Consider the following 20194-nt stretch of genomic DNA (forward strand, 5'->3'; position numbering starts at 1 on the left):
AATATGAGGAGATGGCCAAGATGATAGGAATGTCCTCTTCGATCGACTAGTTGTTGTCCAACACAAATCTATCATTCTCTACGAAAATTATGGCAATGCCTCTACCTCTAAAATTCAAGGTCTCGTCGGTAGATCTATATGATGGCTCCAAAGATCCTGTGGAGCATCTTGAAACTTTCAAAGCCCATATGACGCTTCATGGATTCTCGGGAGAAACTACGTGTAAGGCTTTCCCTTTGACTCTAAAAGGGTCAGCGAGAGGATGGTTTGGGACACTATATTCAGGTTCCATAGAAAGTTTTGAAGAACTGGGCCAGCAGTTCTTGACCCAGTTCATTCAAACATAGAGAGGATGAAAGTTTGAAAGTATATTTAACATGCTTCAATGAAGAGAAGCTGACAGCCAAAGATCAAGACAAAAAGATTATGCTAGTTGCGTTCCTTGGAAGTATTTGGCCAAGGAGCCTTTTTATGGCCAAACTAACCAAGAAAACCTTTTCCACATTACGAGATTTCATGAATAGGGTTGACGATTTTGTTAATGCTAAAGACACACTTATCGCCCTAACTGCCCAACCGAAAAGAAGGAGTGAGCGGGAACTGAAAGGAGGACAGAGGAAAGACCGAGCTGGGGGTCAAAAGGCAAGGAGAGACCAACAGGATTTAAGGTGCAATAGTAATATAGGAAGATATAATGGAGGTTATGTGCACTACTCCAATGCACACAATCAGGACAAAGCAAAGGAAGAAGTACAAAACGAAAAACAACGAGTGACCGGCCGAGAAGTATTGCACTTATCATAAAACGAGGGAACATAGAACCAAGGACTACCACAACTTGAAGTGAAAAATAGAAGATATGAGAGGCAGTGGCGAGTTGGAAGTTGGAACGCCTGATCGCCAAGAACACTACCCCCGTACAAACAATCGAAAGCTCAAGTACAAAAAAAGGATGAGTGAAAACCCTAGGCGACGGGAATCACCAAGAAGAGAAAGGAGGTCACATGAACCTCGGGATCGAAAACCGAGAGCAGACTCAAATCGGAGAAATCTACCCTTAGGCGAAATACACACGATCATCAGCAAACATGCTGGAGGTGGCCTGGCCTCCTCAAGAAGAAAGGTATATGCAAAGTGGGCAAGGTATGAAGAAGTCTATAATGTAGAAAGACATGTCAAGCAACCCCGAGTACAAGTATCCCCTACAATATCTTTTGGCGACAAGGACTTTCAAGGGGTTGTATATCCCCACGACGATGTCTTGGTGGTAACGATGCTAGTGGCAAATTTTACCACAAGGAGAATATTGATTGATAAGGGAAGTTCAGCAGATATTCTATTCTGGGATGCCTTCAGCAAAATGGGGATTGGTGCAGATCAGTTGAGATCGGCACCAACTACCTTAAAGGGGTTCACTGGAGACACGATACAGCCTATGGGATCCATTAAGATGCCAATATCCATAGGCACGAATCCCCATGTCGCCACTGCTATGACTAAGTTTTTAGTGGTAAGAACTCGGTTAGCATACAATGCAATCATTGGGCGACCTACATTGAATGCTTTAAAGGCGATCACCTCGACATATCATCTAAAAATTAAGTTCCTGAAAAAAGCTGGAATAAGCAAGGTACACAGTGAACAGGTCGTAGCTAAAGAATGTTACATACAGGAACTCAAGCAAGGATGATGAGAGGTGAGTGTTGTAAATATTGAGGATACTGAGGGGGGGGAGATTTTCCCACCACCGCCCCAAGTACTAATGACTAAATTGGAGACTAGATGAAGGTGCTTTGAAGCAAAGGGAAGCAGATGAGCCCCTAGAGTTAGTCACCCTTGAAAAGGGTCACCCTAAGAGCCATGTGAAGATAGGGACCAAACTAACTAGGGAAGAAAGGCAGATGTTGATAGATTTTCTTCTGGACCATAAAGATGTGTTCGCATGTAGTCATAAGGATAGGTCCGGGAGGAGATCATCGAACACAAGTTAAGCGTAGACCTAAAAGTGAGCCCAGTTAAGAAAAAAAAAAGAAACTTTAGCACCAAGAAGTATGAAGCAATCACAGAGGAGGTTCATCAGTTATTGACAGCAGGATTCATCAAAGAAGCACAGTATCTAGAATGGTTGTCCAACGTAGTATTGATGAAGAAGTCCAACAGAAAGTCACAAATGTGTGTAGATTTCATCGATCTCAACAAAGCTTGCCCAAAAGATTGTTTTCCACTCCCACGGATAGATTTGATAGTAGATACAACAACAGGGCATAAAATGTTAAGTTTTATGGACGCTTACTCAGGATACAACCAAATCAGGATGAATAGAGCCGATCAAGAAAATACCGCTTTCATAACTGACTGAGGGTTATATTGTTATAAGGTGATGCTCTTCGGCTTGAAAAACGCTGGAGCAACTTATCAGAGGTTAGTGAACAAAATGTTTAAAGACCAGATCAAGAGAAACATTGAGGTATATGTCGATGATCTGCTAGTAAAAAGTATGGAGTTTGCCCAGCATGTAGAGGACCTTGAGGAGGCTTTCCAGGTTTTACGGCTATATCGGATGAAGCTCAACCCAACCAAGTGTGCATTCGGAGTTCAATCGGGAGAATTTCTCGAATTTATGGTGTTAGAAACAGGAATTGAAGCAAATCTTAAGAAACTCAGAGTAATAATAGAGATGAAGTCGTCTACGAATCTAAACAAAATGCAGAAGCTAGCGGGAAAGATAGCAACTCTTAACAGGTTTGTATCTCAATCAACTGATAGATGTATTCATTTCTTTCAAGTGCTTAAAAAAGCACAAGATTGAGATGTCAGGTGCGACGAGGTGTTTGCACAGCTGAAGGAATATTTGGCTAACCCGCTATCACCAAACAAGGAGAGCCATTGTCGTTGTACCTGGCAGTGACCCCAGATGCTGTATCAGCAGCATTGGTACGAGAACAGAGGAAGGAACAGAAGCTGGTGTATTACTTAAGCAGGGCCCTGAGAGGAGCTGAGGTTAGGTATCCAAAGGTTGAGTTAGTCGCTTTCCCCGTGGTGGTAGCAGCAAGGCGATTACGACCTTATTTCCAAGCCCATCCGATAAAGGTAATTACCTCATCACCTTTACAGAAGATATTACAGAAGCCAGATACCTTGGGACGCCTAGTCAAGTGGTCTATCGAGTAAAGGGAGTACGACATCAGTTACGTGCCAAAAAGCGTTGTTAAAGGGCAGATCCTGGCCGATTTTGTGGCAAAATTTTCAAATTTCGAGAGGAAATCCCTAAATCCCCGAAGAAGAAGCCATGGCGAGTGTATATGGATGGGTCATCCTACCGAGCAAGGGGAGGAGTTGGTGTATATGTGGTGACAAGTGAAGAGAAAGAGTTGTACCACGTCGTACGGTTAGATTTCAAAGTAACAAGCAATGAAGCTGAATACGAATACTAAGCAGTGCTCACCGGTTTAGTAATAACAAGGGTGTTAGGGGGCAAGTAGATTGAAATGAAAGCCGATTCGCAGGTAGTAGTCGGGCAAATCATTGGGGAATATCTGGCAAGGGGGATCAAACTCATAAAATATCTCCACCAGGTTCAGAAACAATGCAAATGCCTTAAATACTTTCTAACCAATAAAATACCTTGAGGAGATAATTTCAAGGCTGATCGGTTAGCACAAGTGACCTTAGCAAAGCAGGAAAAGGTGTTGCCATAAAAGGTTGATCTACGAACGGTAGCCAGTCCGGTGGTAGGAGAGGAAAGTTTACAGATTGAAGAGAATACGATGGGATGGGCTGATGAGATAAGAAAGTATTTAGAGATAGGTGATCTTCCCCCATGCCGGGAAGAGGCAAGGAAGTTAAAAAGTAGGGCGACCCGGTTTACTATGTTAGACGGGGTGCTTTACAGGCAGGATTTTTCAAACCCATTATTAAGATGTGTAACAAATGAGGAAGTAGAATACGTGATGAAAGAAATACACAAACGGATATGCAGGAGTCATTCGGGAGGACGATCACTCACCGCAAATATTGTAAGGATAGGATATTATTGGCCAAATACACTCAAAGATACAAAGGAGTTCGTAAAAAAGTGTGTCCAGCGCTAAATTTATGCACCAATTCCAAACACACCCCCTAAGGAGTTGCGAACTATAACTTCACCGTGGTCGTCCGCCCAATAAGGGGGAGACCTAGTAGGCCCTATGCCCCCAGTAAAGGAGGAACCAAGTTCATCATCGTAGTCGTTGACTACTTTACAAAATAGGCTGAGGCTGAGGCAATGGCAATAATAATAGCCCAAAGTGTGACAAAGTTTCTATAGAAGGCAGTAGTGTATAGATTCGGGATACCTCAGTGTATCATTTCTGATAATGGAAGGAAGTTCGATTCCAAACATTATCGCCAATGGTGTGCGGAGCTAGGAATCAAAATCTAGTATTCTTCCCCAAGCCACCCCCAGGCAAATGGGCAAGTTGAAACAACCAATAAAACCATCATAGGGATATTGAAAAAGAAGATGGGCAACAGAAATGGGTTGTGGGCCGACGAGCTCCTAGAGACTTTATGGGCTTACAAAACAATACCAAAAACCTCAACGGACGAAATACTTTTCTTTCAACAAGAAGGTAGAGTAATATTTCAACAAATGAGTGAGACCTAGATCTTTCAAAATTAGCGATTTAGTGTTGAAGGAAATCGGTGTCACCAAGGGAGAAAAAGGAAAAATAGGTCCACGATGGGAAGGCCCTTATGTTGTAGTAGCAAGCCACAGACTGGGAGCTTACCACCTCAAAGATGCCGCGAGACGTGAGCTACCCCACCCATGAAATGCAGAACATTTACGAAAGTACTACGTCTAAGGGAAAGATGTGTAAATTTTTTTCATTTGTTGATTTACTTATTGATATCATTTTCAAATAATAAATACCTGCACATGTTTCCCACTTTTTTCTAGACTTTTTGACAAATTCAAAAAAATTTAGCCAAGACCTAAAGGTTAAAGGTAAAATGGTCGAGGGTTCTCCCGTTAACACCTTCTCCCCAAAAGGTGACATGGTCGAGGGACTCTCCCACTAGCCTAATACTTAAAGGTAAAACGGTCAAGGGATCTCCCATTAACATCTTCTCTCCAAAAGGTGATGTGGTCTAGGAACTCTCCCACTAGCCTAAATACTTAAAGGTAAAACGATCGAGGGTTCTTCCATTAATACCTTCTCACCAAAAGGTGACGTGGTCCAAGGACTCTCCCACTAGCCTCATACTTAAAGGTAAAACGATCAAGAGATCTCCTGTTAACACCTTCTCGCCAAAAGGTGACGTGGTCGAGAGAATCTCCCACTAGCCTAATATTTAAAGGTAAAACGGTCAAAGGATCTCTCGTTAACACCTTCTCGCCAAAAGGTGACGTGGTCGAGGGACTCTCTCACTACTCTAATACTTAAAGGTAAAATGGTCGAGGGTTCTCCCGTTAACATCTTCTCACCAAAAGGTGACGTGGTAGAGGGACTCTCCCACTATCTTAATACTTAAAAGTAAAACGGTCGAGAGATCTCTTGTTAACACATTCTCGCCAAAATGTGACATTGTCTAGGGACTCTCCCACTAGCCTAACACTTAAAGGTAAAACAGTCAAGAGATCTTCCGTTAACACCCTCTAGCCAAAAGGTGACGTGGTTAATAGACTCTCCCTAATACTTAAAGATAAAACGACCGAGAGATCTCCCGTTAACACCCTCTCGCCAAAAGGTGACGTGGTTGAGGGACTCTCCAACTAGCCTAATACTTAAAGGTAAAACAGTTGAGGGATCTCCCGTTAACACCCTCTCGCCAAAAGGTGACATGGTCGAGGGACTCTCCCATTAGCCTAATACTTAAAGGTAAAACGGTTGAGGGATCTCCCGTTAACACTTTCTTGCCAAAATGGTCGAGGGATCTCCCGTTAATACATTCTCACCAAAAGGTGACGTGGTCGAGAGACTCTCCCCCTAGCCTAATACTTAAAGGTAAACCGATTGAGGGATCTCCCGTTAACACCTTCTCACCTAGTAATGACATGGTCAAGAAACTCTCCCGCTAAGGCCGTTAAAGGTTAAGGTATGAACAACGTATCTTTGCGCAGATTACTAAGAAGTAGCAAAGGGTGCTTATTATCCAATAAACAAAATTTCATGGTGTGCAAGGCTTTAAAATTTCATGGCAACAGAAAAGTTAAGTTGTTCCCTACGGGTTACAAAGCTTTAAAAAAAACAACAAAAGAAAAACACAATATCATTTCACACAAAGCCTTCAAAATACACAAGTTTTAGGATGATCGAGGGAAAGCATCTGGCATCTCAGCCAGACCAAAGGAGTCACAAACATGAAAATCAACCTCACTGGTACGAATAGATTTCCAGTCCAAAGTGTGCAGTTTTGTCTCTGGTTTGCAAAGGAGAAGCTTGCGAAGTTGTTTTATACCTAGCTTGAAGCCTATACCCCAGGCTCGAGATCGAACTTTGTGAGCGGCTGCCAGTTGGGGAAGAACCCGATTGAGGTCTCATTGGGAATTCTCCAAAGAAAGAGTCAGCTCAGACACCTTTTTCTCTAAAATAGAGATTTTCTTTTTGGCAAAATCAACAACTGCACTAAGTTGAAGATACTCATGGTCCCTATTTTTGAGATGTTTCTTCACCTCAGTCAAAGTCTTCCTAGCCTCAGCTTTCACGCCTTCTGCTGCACCCAACTTTATGGTTTGTTCTCGCTGCTCATTTTCAAGAGAAACTAGGCGAGAGGCGTAGTCAGACTTGGCCACATTTACTTCTTCAAGCTCTGCTTTTGCTAAATCATAACTGGCAACCAAGTCATCTTGCTCTTTCAAAGCGAGCTCCACTCGAGTGACCAATTCATCTTGTTCTTTGTTAAAGGCCTCCACCTAGGTGGTCAAGTCATCCCGCTCCCGCACGGCCACTTCTGCTTGACGAAGGCGAGCAGCCAAATCATCCCGTTCCTGAACAGCCATTTCTACCTGGCAAAGGTGAGCAGCAAAGTAATCTCGCTCCTGCTTAGCCGTCCTTGCCTGATATAGGCAAGTAGCAAGATCATCTCGCTCCCTCCCAAGTATAGTCACTTCTTGAAGATAGTGCTTGGCGTCCGCAGCAAAGCTTACCAACTTTTCTCGAAGTGAATCAACTTGTGCACGAAGAGTGGCCAATTCGCCATCAGCCATGCGGGAACGAGTTTCCAATTGGGTCAATTCATTGGCCATTTGATCGCTTTCCTCCTCTAGACGTAACCTATCTTCTACCAAGTCGGCAACAAGGTGATTGACTCCCTAATAAAAAAAAATCATCTTTTCAGAACTGATGAGAAAAGTATACAGAAAAGAAAAATGGGTACAAAAAGACTACCAATGCAAAAATATTTCAGAGATGTTGAATGGCAGCATTAAAAGCCTCTTCACGGCAAGCATGTGAGGACGGCGAAAAGCCTCACAGATGAGGACTAGAAGATCCTCTCGGATTGAAGGCTTGAAGAGGGGAGTTGGCAAAAAGTCCCCGGGGAGAAGCACCCTCAACCTGTCCAGGAGGAATGATAGAAGGAATGCCAGAAGGTGCATCAACATAAGGACCCAAACACACTTCAGCTTCATCCCAATGAGGTGGTGCCTGATCAACTTGAAGGTCCTCCTCAGGAACAATCAGGGATGGCTCGCCTCTCCCTTAGGAGAAATACTAAAGGGAGGAGAAGGGATTGAAACCTTGCTCCCATTAGCAAGAGAAAGTACTGGGAATACAGAAGGCAAGTCAGGAGTAACTCCACCAAAAATTGTAGAAGCAAGAGGCAAACCAAAGGCTGCTGCTATTTCCCCAACGTGTTCCTTCTCAACATGACCCTCCTCGACGTGTTCCTCATCGGCATTTCCCTCATCGCCATGAGCCACCCTTGGAGATTCCGTGAGAACAGGAAAGGGCTAAGTAATGATTGGTAGGGATGAGGGCAATGTAATTGGAGGAGCCTCAAGGATTGGAAGTCCGCGGGCGTAGATGAAGGCATTGTAAGTAGGTCGGGATTTAAAAGGGCAACGTTATCCTCCTCCAAAGGGACGTCGTCTCCTTTTTGTTCTAGATCACCGGCCGGTAAATCCTCCCCCAAAGGCTGAGAAGCAGCTTCGGCAACAACCTTTGCCGCAATTATGTCTTCAAGGTCCTCCTCGGCCAAAGCCATCACATCATCCAAGGAAAAGGCTAGTGGAGCCACAAAGGTGGTCAGTTCACTCGGTTCCTCCCATGGAGACGCCAACTTGATGCTCCCACTCGCCTAGGAGTCCATTTTGCTCGGTTTCTCCCGAGGAGGAGCCAACTTGATATCTCCACTCGATGTGGGAGGAGGCAAAGAACCACACTTTGATGAGATAGACTCATCTGAGCGAAACGAATCTTAAGTTTTCTTTTCTTTTGCCCATCTGCACCAGGGTGGTTTTTCCTCTTCAAATCACCCACTGGCGAGGGGGCACCCAAAAACTCACGTCCGGATATATGAGCCAGATTGGGAACCATCAGGAACCTTTCAATATTGCTAGGGGTCAAAAGCACATTTGAAAAGCATAAGTTGGAATGAGCCTAGGCCCAAGCCTCTACTAACTTCACACGGGCCTCCTCACGAGGGGAAAGAATAACCTCAAAGTCATCCTCATCGAGAACAAGAGACTATGGAAGAAACTACAGTCTTTGGCATGAGAGTACTTGCACTCTAAGTCAACCAGTTTACTACAAGATCTAAAACTACAAAGATTCCCCCCCAAACGCCTAAACCCATGTATGGACAGAAATTCACGGGCTATTAGGTCAAGGTACTCATCGCCCATGGGTTCTAGTACCCTTCGCCACAACACACAACAAGCCATCAAAATTCTCCTGGCGTTGGGCACCAATTGAGCAAGGGCGAGCCCTAAGATGTCTAACACGTAGCGGACTGGTAGCACGAAGGGCAATTGAAGCCCTATAGTAAACATGGAAAAATAAAGGGCTACAGAAATGATCATACATCTCGCATCAATAGCTTTCTGGTTTGGAGTTGGTACCCTCAAACCAACAAAGTCGGGAATATTGAAGTTGTTTCAAGCATTCTCTAGTTCGCAAGAAGAAATCATTGAGGACCATTGAGAACCCATGAATATAGATGCCGAAGGAGAAATGGCAACTCAGGGAGAGGAACTGCAGGGTGGTGAAGGGCCACGAGCAGAAACCACAACCTTGCCTTTGGAAGAAGAATAAGCCATGAATGAAGAAGAAGAAGTCGCGAGAGAAAAAGGGGGAAGATTGCCCAAACAAAATAGTAAGCAAGAACTCAAAAAGTTAAGCAAGAAACAAGAACTCAGAAAGTTAAACAAGAAACATGAAAGAGAAAGAAGCTTAAAAGAGGAGGGAAAACAAGAACCCAAGGAGCATTAAAAAGAAGTGGAGGTAAGTTGACGGTTGGCATACAAAAGAAGTAGAGGCGAAACAGCACCCTAACACACACCTCAAAAAATGAAACGGCGCGCGAATTCAAGTCCCATCACGCCACGCCTAATGAGACTTCACAAGGTAACTGGAGCGGACATCCTGACCGGTTAGCGCCACATGGGCATGGACCTTTGTTTATACTTGAGGTTTGCCCCATTACCGAAAAGTTCAATCAATATCGAGAGAGCCTAGCCCACTGCCAATACCGACTGAGTTACCATCCAGGGACTGTAGAAGATAAAAACGGTTATCTTTTGAATTCACTAAGGGATAAACCTTCATATCCAAATTTAAATTTAAATAATGGATAATCATTATCGCCCACATAACGAGAATGGTTCAAAAGCTCTATGTAAGAGGAGAACCCAAGTACGTAAGAGCTATCTTTGGTATTAAAGAGTTACTTCTCAATCACTGACTTAGGCATCGAAGGAGTTCCCTCGAACCCCCAAGCCATCTTGCTCTTTGGTTGCAGGTGGTCGTGAGGTGGTGGCAGCGAAACACGTCCATAACAATATCATTGCTTGATAGTTGGTTTACTCTTGTAGTAATGAAGAATCAAAAGGTAGTTGATTTAGGTTGCGTTTGGATCTTGAGCTGAGCTAAGATGAATGAAATTTTTTTATGAATATTAGTGAGTTGAAATGGTGGAGTGAGTTTTGTGAGACCCACTTAAGATGAGTTTAGATGTATTTAAATGTTAAGATGAGTTTAAATATATTAATGGAAAGTTGAAAAGGCTGTGGATCCCTCGTGTAAAGAAATATTGAGTTGAAAAAAGTTGTGGGTCCCACATGTCAAGAAGTCTTGAGTTGAGTGATGTATAGTGACTTGGGAATTGTGTTTTGGATGTTGGGTTTGGTTTCAATTTGAATTCAACTCAGATGAGCTCAGCTACTTCCATGTTCCAAATGTAACCTTAAGTGAAACCCATCAAAGATCCTCAAGCTGCATTTAAACGTTTAACGGCTGAAGCACTAGCAAAACAGAGTAAAGATTAAATATCATGCATTGTGATCTGTTTTGGATGATGCTGCTGAGAAAATTGCTCACCACTGCACTTTTATTGATTTTGTCCTAGAACTCGTAGTTGGTGGTTTCCATTATGAAGATGGAAATATGAGTACCATTTGAGTTCTCATATATTATGCAATGGCTTTCCTCATTGGGATAATCATGTTAGAGATAGCAGAGATAATTGTGTCATGTATTTCTTATGTTACGTCAAAAAGAAATTTCCTTAGTACATGAACCCTCGCCTCACACAGGCATTCACATACAGTAATGTGCTTGAATTGATGCAATTAATGGCTGTAATTCTCTGTTATATGTATTATTTACTAATCGAGCAAGAATTCGTTGTCACAAATGAACTTTTTTTCACAACTTGAGTTCAATTCGAATTAAATCAAGCAAGTATCAAGTGAATTATTGCACTGACTAGTTCATTTACAGCCTTAAATATGAACTATTAAATTGACTGGTTTATTAAGAGCCCTAAATTATGGCATGTTGTGACTGCGTTGAAAATTTGAAAGAATGACGAAAGGTGAGGCATTCAAAAAGTTGCTCGTGAAACGGGAAGTTGACATGTTGGCTAAGATGTTGTGAAGACCAATTAACTACACGCGGCACACGCAGATGGCACCAACCGACGTAATAGAGAAAATTACGGCAAAGAGAACATTATCTTTTTTATAACGAAGTGGTTATTATCTTTGTAAGTTCATTTAAAACATCGGGCGATCAAATCTTGTCGGTATTCAAATAGATGAATAATGGGCTTAATTCACAAATTCCAGTGCTAAGGGCCATAACATCGCTATGCTTTGCTTCAAATGTGCAACTCTCTCTTCTTGACAAGCTGGGAGACTGATCCAGTCTTTCTGCAGCTACGTTCCTAAGGATGCTTATTTTGCAAGTAACGACAATATATTTGATTTGTTAGATTATAGAAAACTACTAAGAACCTCTTCCATCTAAACCCACAAGTATCCTTGCTAGACAAATGCATCTGGAGGTGCCTCTTCTGGAATCTGGGTAAAAACAAAGTCAAAGTAAAAGAGAAATCAGTTACACGACCCAAGAGCCTTTATTCAAGACAATTACTTTGATAAATATGTTGACCTTTAAGTTTCCAAAATTTGTGCGCGGGGAAAGGATGACGTGGTTTTATAGAAGCAAAGCTTAATGCTTCCAAAATTATAGATAATAAAGGAGAAGTAATAGAATTATGTCATTAAAATGGCCAATATACCAGTTCTTCAAATGCCTACACACTTAAAATAAGGCGAAAAATCTTAAAACTCACAAAACCATTATGTAAGTTGCAAGTCATGCTTACGGCATATATAGCACAAATATAAGCCTTTTACCTCTCCAGGATTCCATCTCTCTTTTAACCAAACACTCAAGTTCCCAGACACATCTTCTGTTTGCAAGTTATTCCTGCAGAATTCATTAGAGAAGCCAAAGATAAAATATGAGCGCATATGACAGTTCTTTTTAAAAAAAAAAAATTGATCTGTTAATCCTTTTAAAAAAAAAAATCTTTTAAAATTTAAATATGACATGTTATCAATTTGAATTTCAAATTCTAATGAGAAATATAATAAGACAAATTTTATTCAAGCTAGAGATGCCCAAATAGACCAAAAAAGAGGGGCTAAAATAGCATGGCAAATGTAACAAAGAAGGTCGGTCAAGCAGTATGTAAAGACACGATGACCCAATTTGAAAGTTAAATGTGATCGTAAATGCGCCTTGCATGAAGCAATTAAGCCAAGAAGTTTCAAGCCAATCCAAGTATGTTGTTTGATTCAAACCCATGTTGAGTAAAGTTAATTCCAGATGCATCATTAGATACTCTCAAACCCGACAGCTAATTGAGATAATACTAATTCACAAAAGTAAAACAAGCAGGTTATTACTAATTCTAGTTACTCAAACCACAAATAAGTAGTTTCTTGACAAACTTACATGAACTGAACATCTGTGTTTGCTGGTTCACCTGCACTAAAGTTGGGCCCATTTGGAACGACAGGTGAGTGGTTACTGCTTGAATTTGAAATTTGAGCAGGTGCTGCTGGAGATATACTTCCAGCATTTATGTCATCACCGTTGTTGAAGCCTGCTATATTAGATGTAAAGGAACTTCCACGTGTCTGGGCAGGAATTTGGCCATTAAATGCACCTACCATATGATATCATTAGCAGTGCAAAAGCACTGGCAGGAGTACACGAAAGGAAACCTTCAATGATTGTACCTTCACTTCTATGTGGCATATTGTTTGTTCCAAATGTATTTGATGCCTGGCTAGAATATGGGTTTGCATTTAGTTGCACAAAAGCATTGTTAGATGGTGTAAAGGGCCTGAGAAAATACGTTCAATGGGTTTTTAAGAGCCAAAAGGTAATGAAAGAAATGAGATTTCCAGAAGTCAGTATGGCCCATCAGTAAAAACCCTAACCAATATGGTTTTACAAATCAAACAAAACTATGAATAATTAGGCAACTAAATTCAATAAGTGGTTCTTACCTAATTCCGAGACCCAAATTTTGTGATGCACCTAGTTGATTAAAGCTCGAGACCAAAGGAGGGGGACTATTTTGAGCAGTCAGTGGAAACGAATTGGGTCTGGCACCAGAAAAAGGGGTTTGGCTAGAAGAACGGCCTGGTAGAACTGCATATGGCTTACGGAGGAGGTTATCAAACTCGACTAACTTGGAACTGAGTAAGTTCCTCTCTCTCTCAACCTGTAGAGAGCATAATCATTTTCTGAGCAAAGAAGCAATGCTTTCAAAACTAATTCCAAAACTATTATTCTTTTGAACAGCTGCTGAAAACCATTGCTACACATATTTCCAAAAAAACAAATTACAGCAAGACAGGTGGAAAAACATATAAATTTAGGAAAAGATCTACAAAGTATTAGATGGTTAACATTTAGATCACCATAGAATAACTTCATGAAATGAAGTGCAGAAATATAGCCGAGGCTCAGCAGAAGCCATGGCACATGTTATTTGTAGTCTAATAAATAGATATCTATCCAAATTCTAAGTTGTGAAAGAAAGAAAGGGGGGAAAAGAAAAAGAGATTTTTCCCTATTCTATGTCTGAAAAGTCTTGTTTTGTTGAAGGTAAAAGAGATAAAGAAGCCATTGCAATTGCAGAAAATATTAGGCCAGCTAAGGGCACAAACACGGAAGGCAAGTTGTCGGAAATTGGCATAGAATGAATAAATCAATTTAATATGCCTACCTATTATTCATTGTCATTTTGTTGTTTTTACCTATTATTGTTATACTGTTATGATTACAAAGGGATGTTATCATAATTTCATTCTCGTTTTAGAGCTAAGTTTCAATGATGATATCAGCCATGTTCTATACTTTTTCAACTTAAGGCATGTTCTATACTTTTTTTACCGATGTGAAAGCATCTTGCATGTGCCAAACACACACAGGAGGCTAGTCATAATAGTTCATCGACAATTATGCCTCTTTGTACATTTTCCAAAAATTGCCATTTTATTTCTAGGGTTTTGAACTTTTCATCGAGAATACGAACTTCACAATAAGGATATAAGATGCACTTTTACCTTTCTATTCAATTTGCTCAGAGCTAGTCTAAACATTTTAAAGTCTGTATCTATGCTAACATTAAAGAACATGGTCTACATCTCAATAGACTTGCAGCCAACCTGGAAAGGAGTAAAATGAATGTGCCTATGTGTTTGCTTTCAAAACTATACTCTAGTCTCAGAAAAGCATATAAAAACATGAATTCTACTATATATAGACGATTTGGTGCACGAATTTGCGCACCCCAGCTGACTAGGAGCATTTTTTTATTAAAAAAACTCAGAAAAAAACACAAAAAGAAGAAAGACGAAAGGCATCTGTTCTCTCGTTCCTCCCCACGCCAGACTTCACTCTCATTCCTCTCCCAAGCGTTCAACTACTCTTTCCACTAGCACAGCAGCAGCAACCTCACGTCTATGAGGAATAATTCCAGAAAGTCATCCAAAAAATAAAACAAAAAAATAAAAAAATAATTTCAGAAAGTCATTCATGAAAACAACCTAAAGTCTGAATAATTTCATAAAGTCATCCCTCCCTTTATCACCCATGGAACTTTTGTTGTGTTTGCCACCATAGCCGAAGAAACAATGCCCTCAAAATTGACTCTCATTTCCAAAATGTCGACCACATGTTTGTAAAAAGATTCATAACCTTCTCAGATTTGCTATCTTATTTTCACTCTTTTTGTTCGTGGTTTTGGGATTACAGGTTGTAATAATCTGATCAACAATGCCACTCTCGTTTCCGAAATCCCATCAACACCAAACCCCACCATTCCTCCTCTGCTCACGTCATTTCTTCTTCTTGTATAAGTAAAGTATACCCAAATCATACCACAAGAAACTAATATTTATTCAAAAAACAAAACCCAAAAGGGGAAAAAAATCATAATAATAATAAAAATGTGAAAGTCAAATACAAAATAGATATTCCCCAGTTTCTGTGTTTCAGATCATGCTTTCCATTTTTTGGGTCTGTAAATTTCTAGGTTTTAATCCAAAGACAGACTAGGGTTTAAGTGGCAAAGTCTATAGGAGTTTGCAAGAAGCGTGTTGGAATGGAAGAGAAGAGAATTAGGGGATGCTACAAGACGTGTTTCAGTCAATTGGAGAAGAAGAGAATGGAAGGTTCGGCTATGGGGGAATGGGAGAGAAGGCGTGAAACTCAAAGATTAGTCCCACACCAAAATGCAAAATGCAACGTTTTTGTTTTGCCTGGTCACATTTCGTATGCAAGGGTGCGCCAAAATGCTTGCATTTAGACTTTTCCTAAAAATATATTGGATCTATTAGTATATGATTTGTTGGGTTAAATGGGCACCCTCTATAAGACATCAACAAAGTGAAAAAAAAAGCTAAGTCATTCCTTTTAAAACTTTAACAAACTTCAAAATACATAACACAGCACAACTATAATCACAACTAAGTCATTCCTTTGAGAGAGGGTGGTTTGGGGGTTTGCAATGTAAGGGTCTTTAATAAGGCCCTATTAGGGAAATGGTTGTCGCTATAACTATGAGAGGGAAGCCTCATGGAAAGGGGTGATTGATGCGAAGTATGGGAGTGAGAGGAAGGGGGGGTCTTTGTGCTCTAATGAGGAGAGGGGGGCATATGGTGTGGGCTTATGGAAGCATATAAGGAAAGGATGAGGGTTTTTTCTAGTAACACCAGGATGTGTATGGGGAATGGCCAGAGGATTAGTTTTTGGCATGATGTGTGGGTGGGAGACACGGCTCTTAAGGTTACTTACCCCTCTATTTTCAGAATTGCGCGGGAGAAAGAAGCGATGGTGGCTGACTTGCGGTGATCCACACATGATTCTCAAGAGTGGACCATCAATCTCACTAGGGAGGCTCATGACTGGAAGGTGTGTGTGCTGGTGGAATTTTTTAACCTACTCAATAATATTTCTCTTCCTGTTACAGCTGAAGACAACTTGGTATGGAGACCTTCTAAGCAAGGGAAATTCTCGGTAGGTTCTTTTTATGAGACACTTACAGCCCAATCTTTCCCCAACTTTTCGTGGAAGACCATATGGAGGAGAAAAGCACCTCCCAAGGCTGCGTTCTTTGTTTGGACAGCAGCCCTTGGGAAGATTCTAACCATTGATAACTTAAGAAGGCCTGGTCTTGTAATTATGGATTGGTATTGTATGTGCAAAAACAGTGGACCATTTACTCCTACATTGTGAGTTTTCCAAGGATACATGGAATTATTTTTTTAGCATAATGGGGCTAGCATCGACAATGCCGGGAAGGGTAGTTGAATTACTTGCAAGTTGGAGAGGGATCTCAGGGACAGCACAGATTGCAGTTATGTGGAAGATGACCCCCCATTTGTATTCTTTGGTGTATCTGGAGTGAAAGAAATGATAGAAATTTTGAGGATCATGAACGCTCTGTAGAAGAGTTTAGGAGTTTTTTATGGAAGACTTTATTTACGTGGGTCATTGCTTTAGATTTTCATGTTCTTAGCTTCCATGATTTCCTTATAACAGTTTCTAGTTATTAAAGCGGTGTTTTCACATGTATGCTTCCGGTGTACCTGGCTTACGCCTATCTTTATTTCAATAAAATTTCTTATTACTTCTCAAAAAAATAAATTTGACACTTTATAATGCAAAGCAACAATTAAAATATTATATTCCCCACTTTTAGATTTTTGGTAACTTACCAAAACTCAATATATCCCCCATTTAGGTAATGGTAAATAAAAGTTCAAGAGTACAAAAAACCATCACAAGGTGAAATAAAAATATCATCAATTTGAGAATATAAAATTTGACACATCATGAGAAAAGTGAAATGCGGTATGTCAGGTTTTCTCACTATTGACTGAAAATCCAACCCACGCTTAGCATCATCGTATGCTGCTGCCCGCAATTCTTCATAGCTAATATCACCAACAATGTCACAAGGTGCACTGCAAACAGAATAATTCCGAACTTACACCACAGTTGGATTTATATTCTCATCGAGAAAGGATCAGAATATAGTGGAGTGGTAGTAGTTCAAAAAAATATGTAAATAGGAAACAAAATATTTATTCCATGCAATCAAAATTTTCTGACTATCAATTTCTTCTCTGTTCTTCTTTTCTTGAGATATTGCATATAGTACAACAATTTAAGTAGTGAGCAATCCTTGCATATACTTCTCTAAAATGCACTGCCTTTTCCCAATTCCTATCTACAATGGAGGCTACAACATGTGGCTTCAAGAATGCCCAAAACCATGCAGGCAAACTCATCTGCCAGTTGATTTCCTCCATTTTGGGAAGTTAGGGTCACAAAAGACTGGTCAATAACTTAATGGATTCAAAGGCAGCACACTTACTGAGCCATCAAACCACTCACTGTGACATTAAAGAGAGGTTGTAGGTTCAGTACGCTGGTTAGTGCCCATAACCAAAGTTGTAAAGAAAACCAGTATCAGTTCTTCAAAATTCCTGAGATTACCCCTAAAAAAAACCATCCAGGATATCATTTTTTGAAAACTAATTTACAGTGCAATTTTAAATTTAAATGGAAAATCTTTGATAGCAGTGCTATGCTGGATCTGGTTAGTGAGACATACTTTTTCGAATGACCATAGCATGTTAGCTTCCAAAGTGGTCTTTCAGACTCAAAATCTTCTACAATTTGGCGTCTGCAAGCCTCAGGGTCAGTGCACCTTCAAAAAACATTAGTTCAAATTGGATGAGGTTAACAGTTAGTCATGAAAGAATTAGTGCAGGGCTATAGATCTGTAGACAGAAAAAAGCATAACCTATAGACAAGTACATACTTATGATTTGCTGCTTGAGTCTCATTATCAGATTTCTGTGGGGCAACACCAGTAGGTGTGGAGGTGGAACGAGTCCATGTATTTTGAAAAAGCTAATCCACAAGTAATTTATCATCAACAAGCATAATATCATAAATTTATTATAGGGAACGATAGATTTAAATCATCCAAAGCATGTTAACACAAGAAACTTTTGAAAACAATCATCCATACGTTAGTGATAATGACATAGATGCCCAAGTAACATCAGAGACCTTTCTTTTGACATGTAGACTACTATTTAAGAAGGGAAAGAACCTTGGATTGATTCTGTTTGGATACAAAATCTGTACCCGCTTTTGGGTGAGAACTGCTCTGAACACCAAAGCCAAAAGGATTGGACTTCTGCTGTTGGTGAGAGCCCGTTTGAGTCCCAAATCCTAAAGGATTTGACTTTTTCTGTTGACTTAAACCAGTTTGGGTCCCAAATCCAAAGACATTAGATTTCGGCTGTTGCTGAGTCACATGAAGATATCTACACGCTTCGCCAAATCGACAACTGAAAGTGATAAGAAATTAGAAAATCTAAAAATAAAAGTCAGCCAGTATACGCAGAAAAATATCAATCTACACTGGAATTAGCATCTAAGGCATAATTTAATTTTGTGGCCACTAATGAGATGGGGGATATTAATGGAAATGCCCCATGATAATAAATGCCAACTGATCAGACCATAAATCTCTAGGCTGAAAAAGAACAAAGAAACAGGCGCAATAGCGGGCCCATGGGCAAGATGTTACCAAAGAAACATTCTTATTCGAATTGGTCATATAATTTAATCAACCCCCTCACACGATTTAACCAACTTTTAACTTGAAAAAGAAAGGTAATCCAAAAAATTAAAAGTAAAAACCAAAGATCTCCTACCCACAAGAACGAACCTAGGTAATAAACTTCCAGTGTCAACTTAGCTCTCCATTGTTCTCTTTTACCCCGTATCTGCATCAAGCATCATGGATCTAGTCTTCTAGAGACCTTATTTGCTTCTACAACGATAGCTTTGATGCCACTTAAACTCATATCTTTTCACCAATCTAAACTTCCCCAAAATCCGTCATATCAACACAACTCTAAGATGTCCCATTTGACCAGGATGGGAGTTTAAAACGCATTCAAATCTTGACTTAGTGTTTAGTTTCGTCAACAGAATTAAAATTTTGCTCAATTTCATGGGGAAAAGCATCTCTTACTCCTCGAAAAACCTCTGAAAAAACAAATATACTTCCAATGACGCAAGAGGTGAAGAAATTATTCATTATGTAATGGGAGTGAATTGTCAAAAAAATGACACTCTTCCATGGTAATATATGTCTACGACGGGCAGGCACAGTTATATTTAAAATTTTGGTCTTATTATGAGTTAAGATTTGCCTACCAAACAAATAGATTGTAGAGCAAGAGAAATCTCTCCTATAGATGTCAACATGGATTCAAATTACCCAAAAATCAAAATCAGTATCATGGTCAGCAAAGGAAATGGATAAAAGGGCCCCTTGATTTGTGCACAGGTAATTACGTTAAGAGTTTAAAACAAAAGACAACAACAACAATCCATGAGCAGAATTGCTATCGACTTGACAATCCAGGTAAATATAAAGAGGAGGAGGAGAAGAAAAATAGCCCAATACCCCAACATAAGCAACAATCATAACAAATATAGAGAAAGAAGCACTAAGTAGAAAGAAGGCGGCGATAGCGCTTTAATAATATAATAGAAAGGTTAGGGGGCTGAGAAGCTGTTGCTTGCTGTCTACTTCGCGAGCCTTTATCAAAAAAAGAAGAGTACTTACTGACCACGCTGAAAGTTTCTGCAGGGTTCTTTCTTAAACGACATCCTCTTCTCCCTCCTCTTCTCTTCTCTGGAGAGAGAGAATGCAATCAAAAGTTGAAAGTATACGCAAACTGCTAGGGCTGGGGATGCGCAAGTTCAGAGCTAGTCTCACCGCCTGAATCTTAGACCAACGAGTTCAAAGCTAATTCCCCTCGGGCTCGCACACGATGAATCGATGATCTATCCTAACGAAGAATGTAGAGGGAAGTAAAATTAGAATGATTTGGAAATAGTAACGGGACATTTGAATTGAGATGGGAGTCAGAAATGGTTTGAATTAAAATATTTTATGAAATTTTTAGAAATGAAAAAAAAAAAGTTAAATAAAATTATTATTATAATATTTTTTTTAATTATTTTTATTTTAATATTTGAAAAAATTAAATTTTTTTTATGTTTTATTTAGAAGTTTAAAAAAATTATAATAATTAGATAAAAAATTTGAATATTTGAAATAAAAAATTATTTGTATTTAAGATATTTAA

General features: G+C 40.0%; 1 protein-coding gene across 2 annotated transcripts; it reads right to left on the reverse strand.

The window, feature by feature from the left end:
• Window positions 1-11136: 11136 nt before the first annotated feature.
• Window positions 11137-19952, reverse strand: LOC109019174 (zinc finger CCCH domain-containing protein 16). Of its 2 annotated transcripts, none has more exons than XM_019001513.2 (10): window positions 19669-19952; window positions 18136-18376; window positions 17839-17930; window positions 17629-17724; window positions 16882-16975; window positions 13007-13224; window positions 12734-12783; window positions 12447-12660; window positions 11843-11915; window positions 11137-11503 (listed from the first exon to the last, which is right to left on the reverse strand). In XM_019001513.2, exons 1-10 carry the CDS (start codon window positions 19710-19712, stop codon window positions 11468-11470), a joined length of 1158 nt encoding a protein of 385 aa, XP_018857058.1. In that variant the 5' UTR covers window positions 19713-19952; the 3' UTR covers window positions 11137-11467. The 2 variants fall into 2 exon arrangements, with proteins under 2 accessions (XP_018857058.1, XP_018856992.1); XM_019001447.2 differs by having other exon boundaries at window positions 12734-12840; window positions 19669-19951.
• Window positions 19953-20194: the final 242 nt, after the last annotated feature.

Source organism: Juglans regia, chromosome 6 (genome assembly GCF_001411555.2).
Source record: "Juglans regia cultivar Chandler chromosome 6, Walnut 2.0, whole genome shotgun sequence".
Lineage (NCBI taxonomy): Eukaryota > Viridiplantae > Streptophyta > Magnoliopsida > Fagales > Juglandaceae > Juglans > Juglans regia.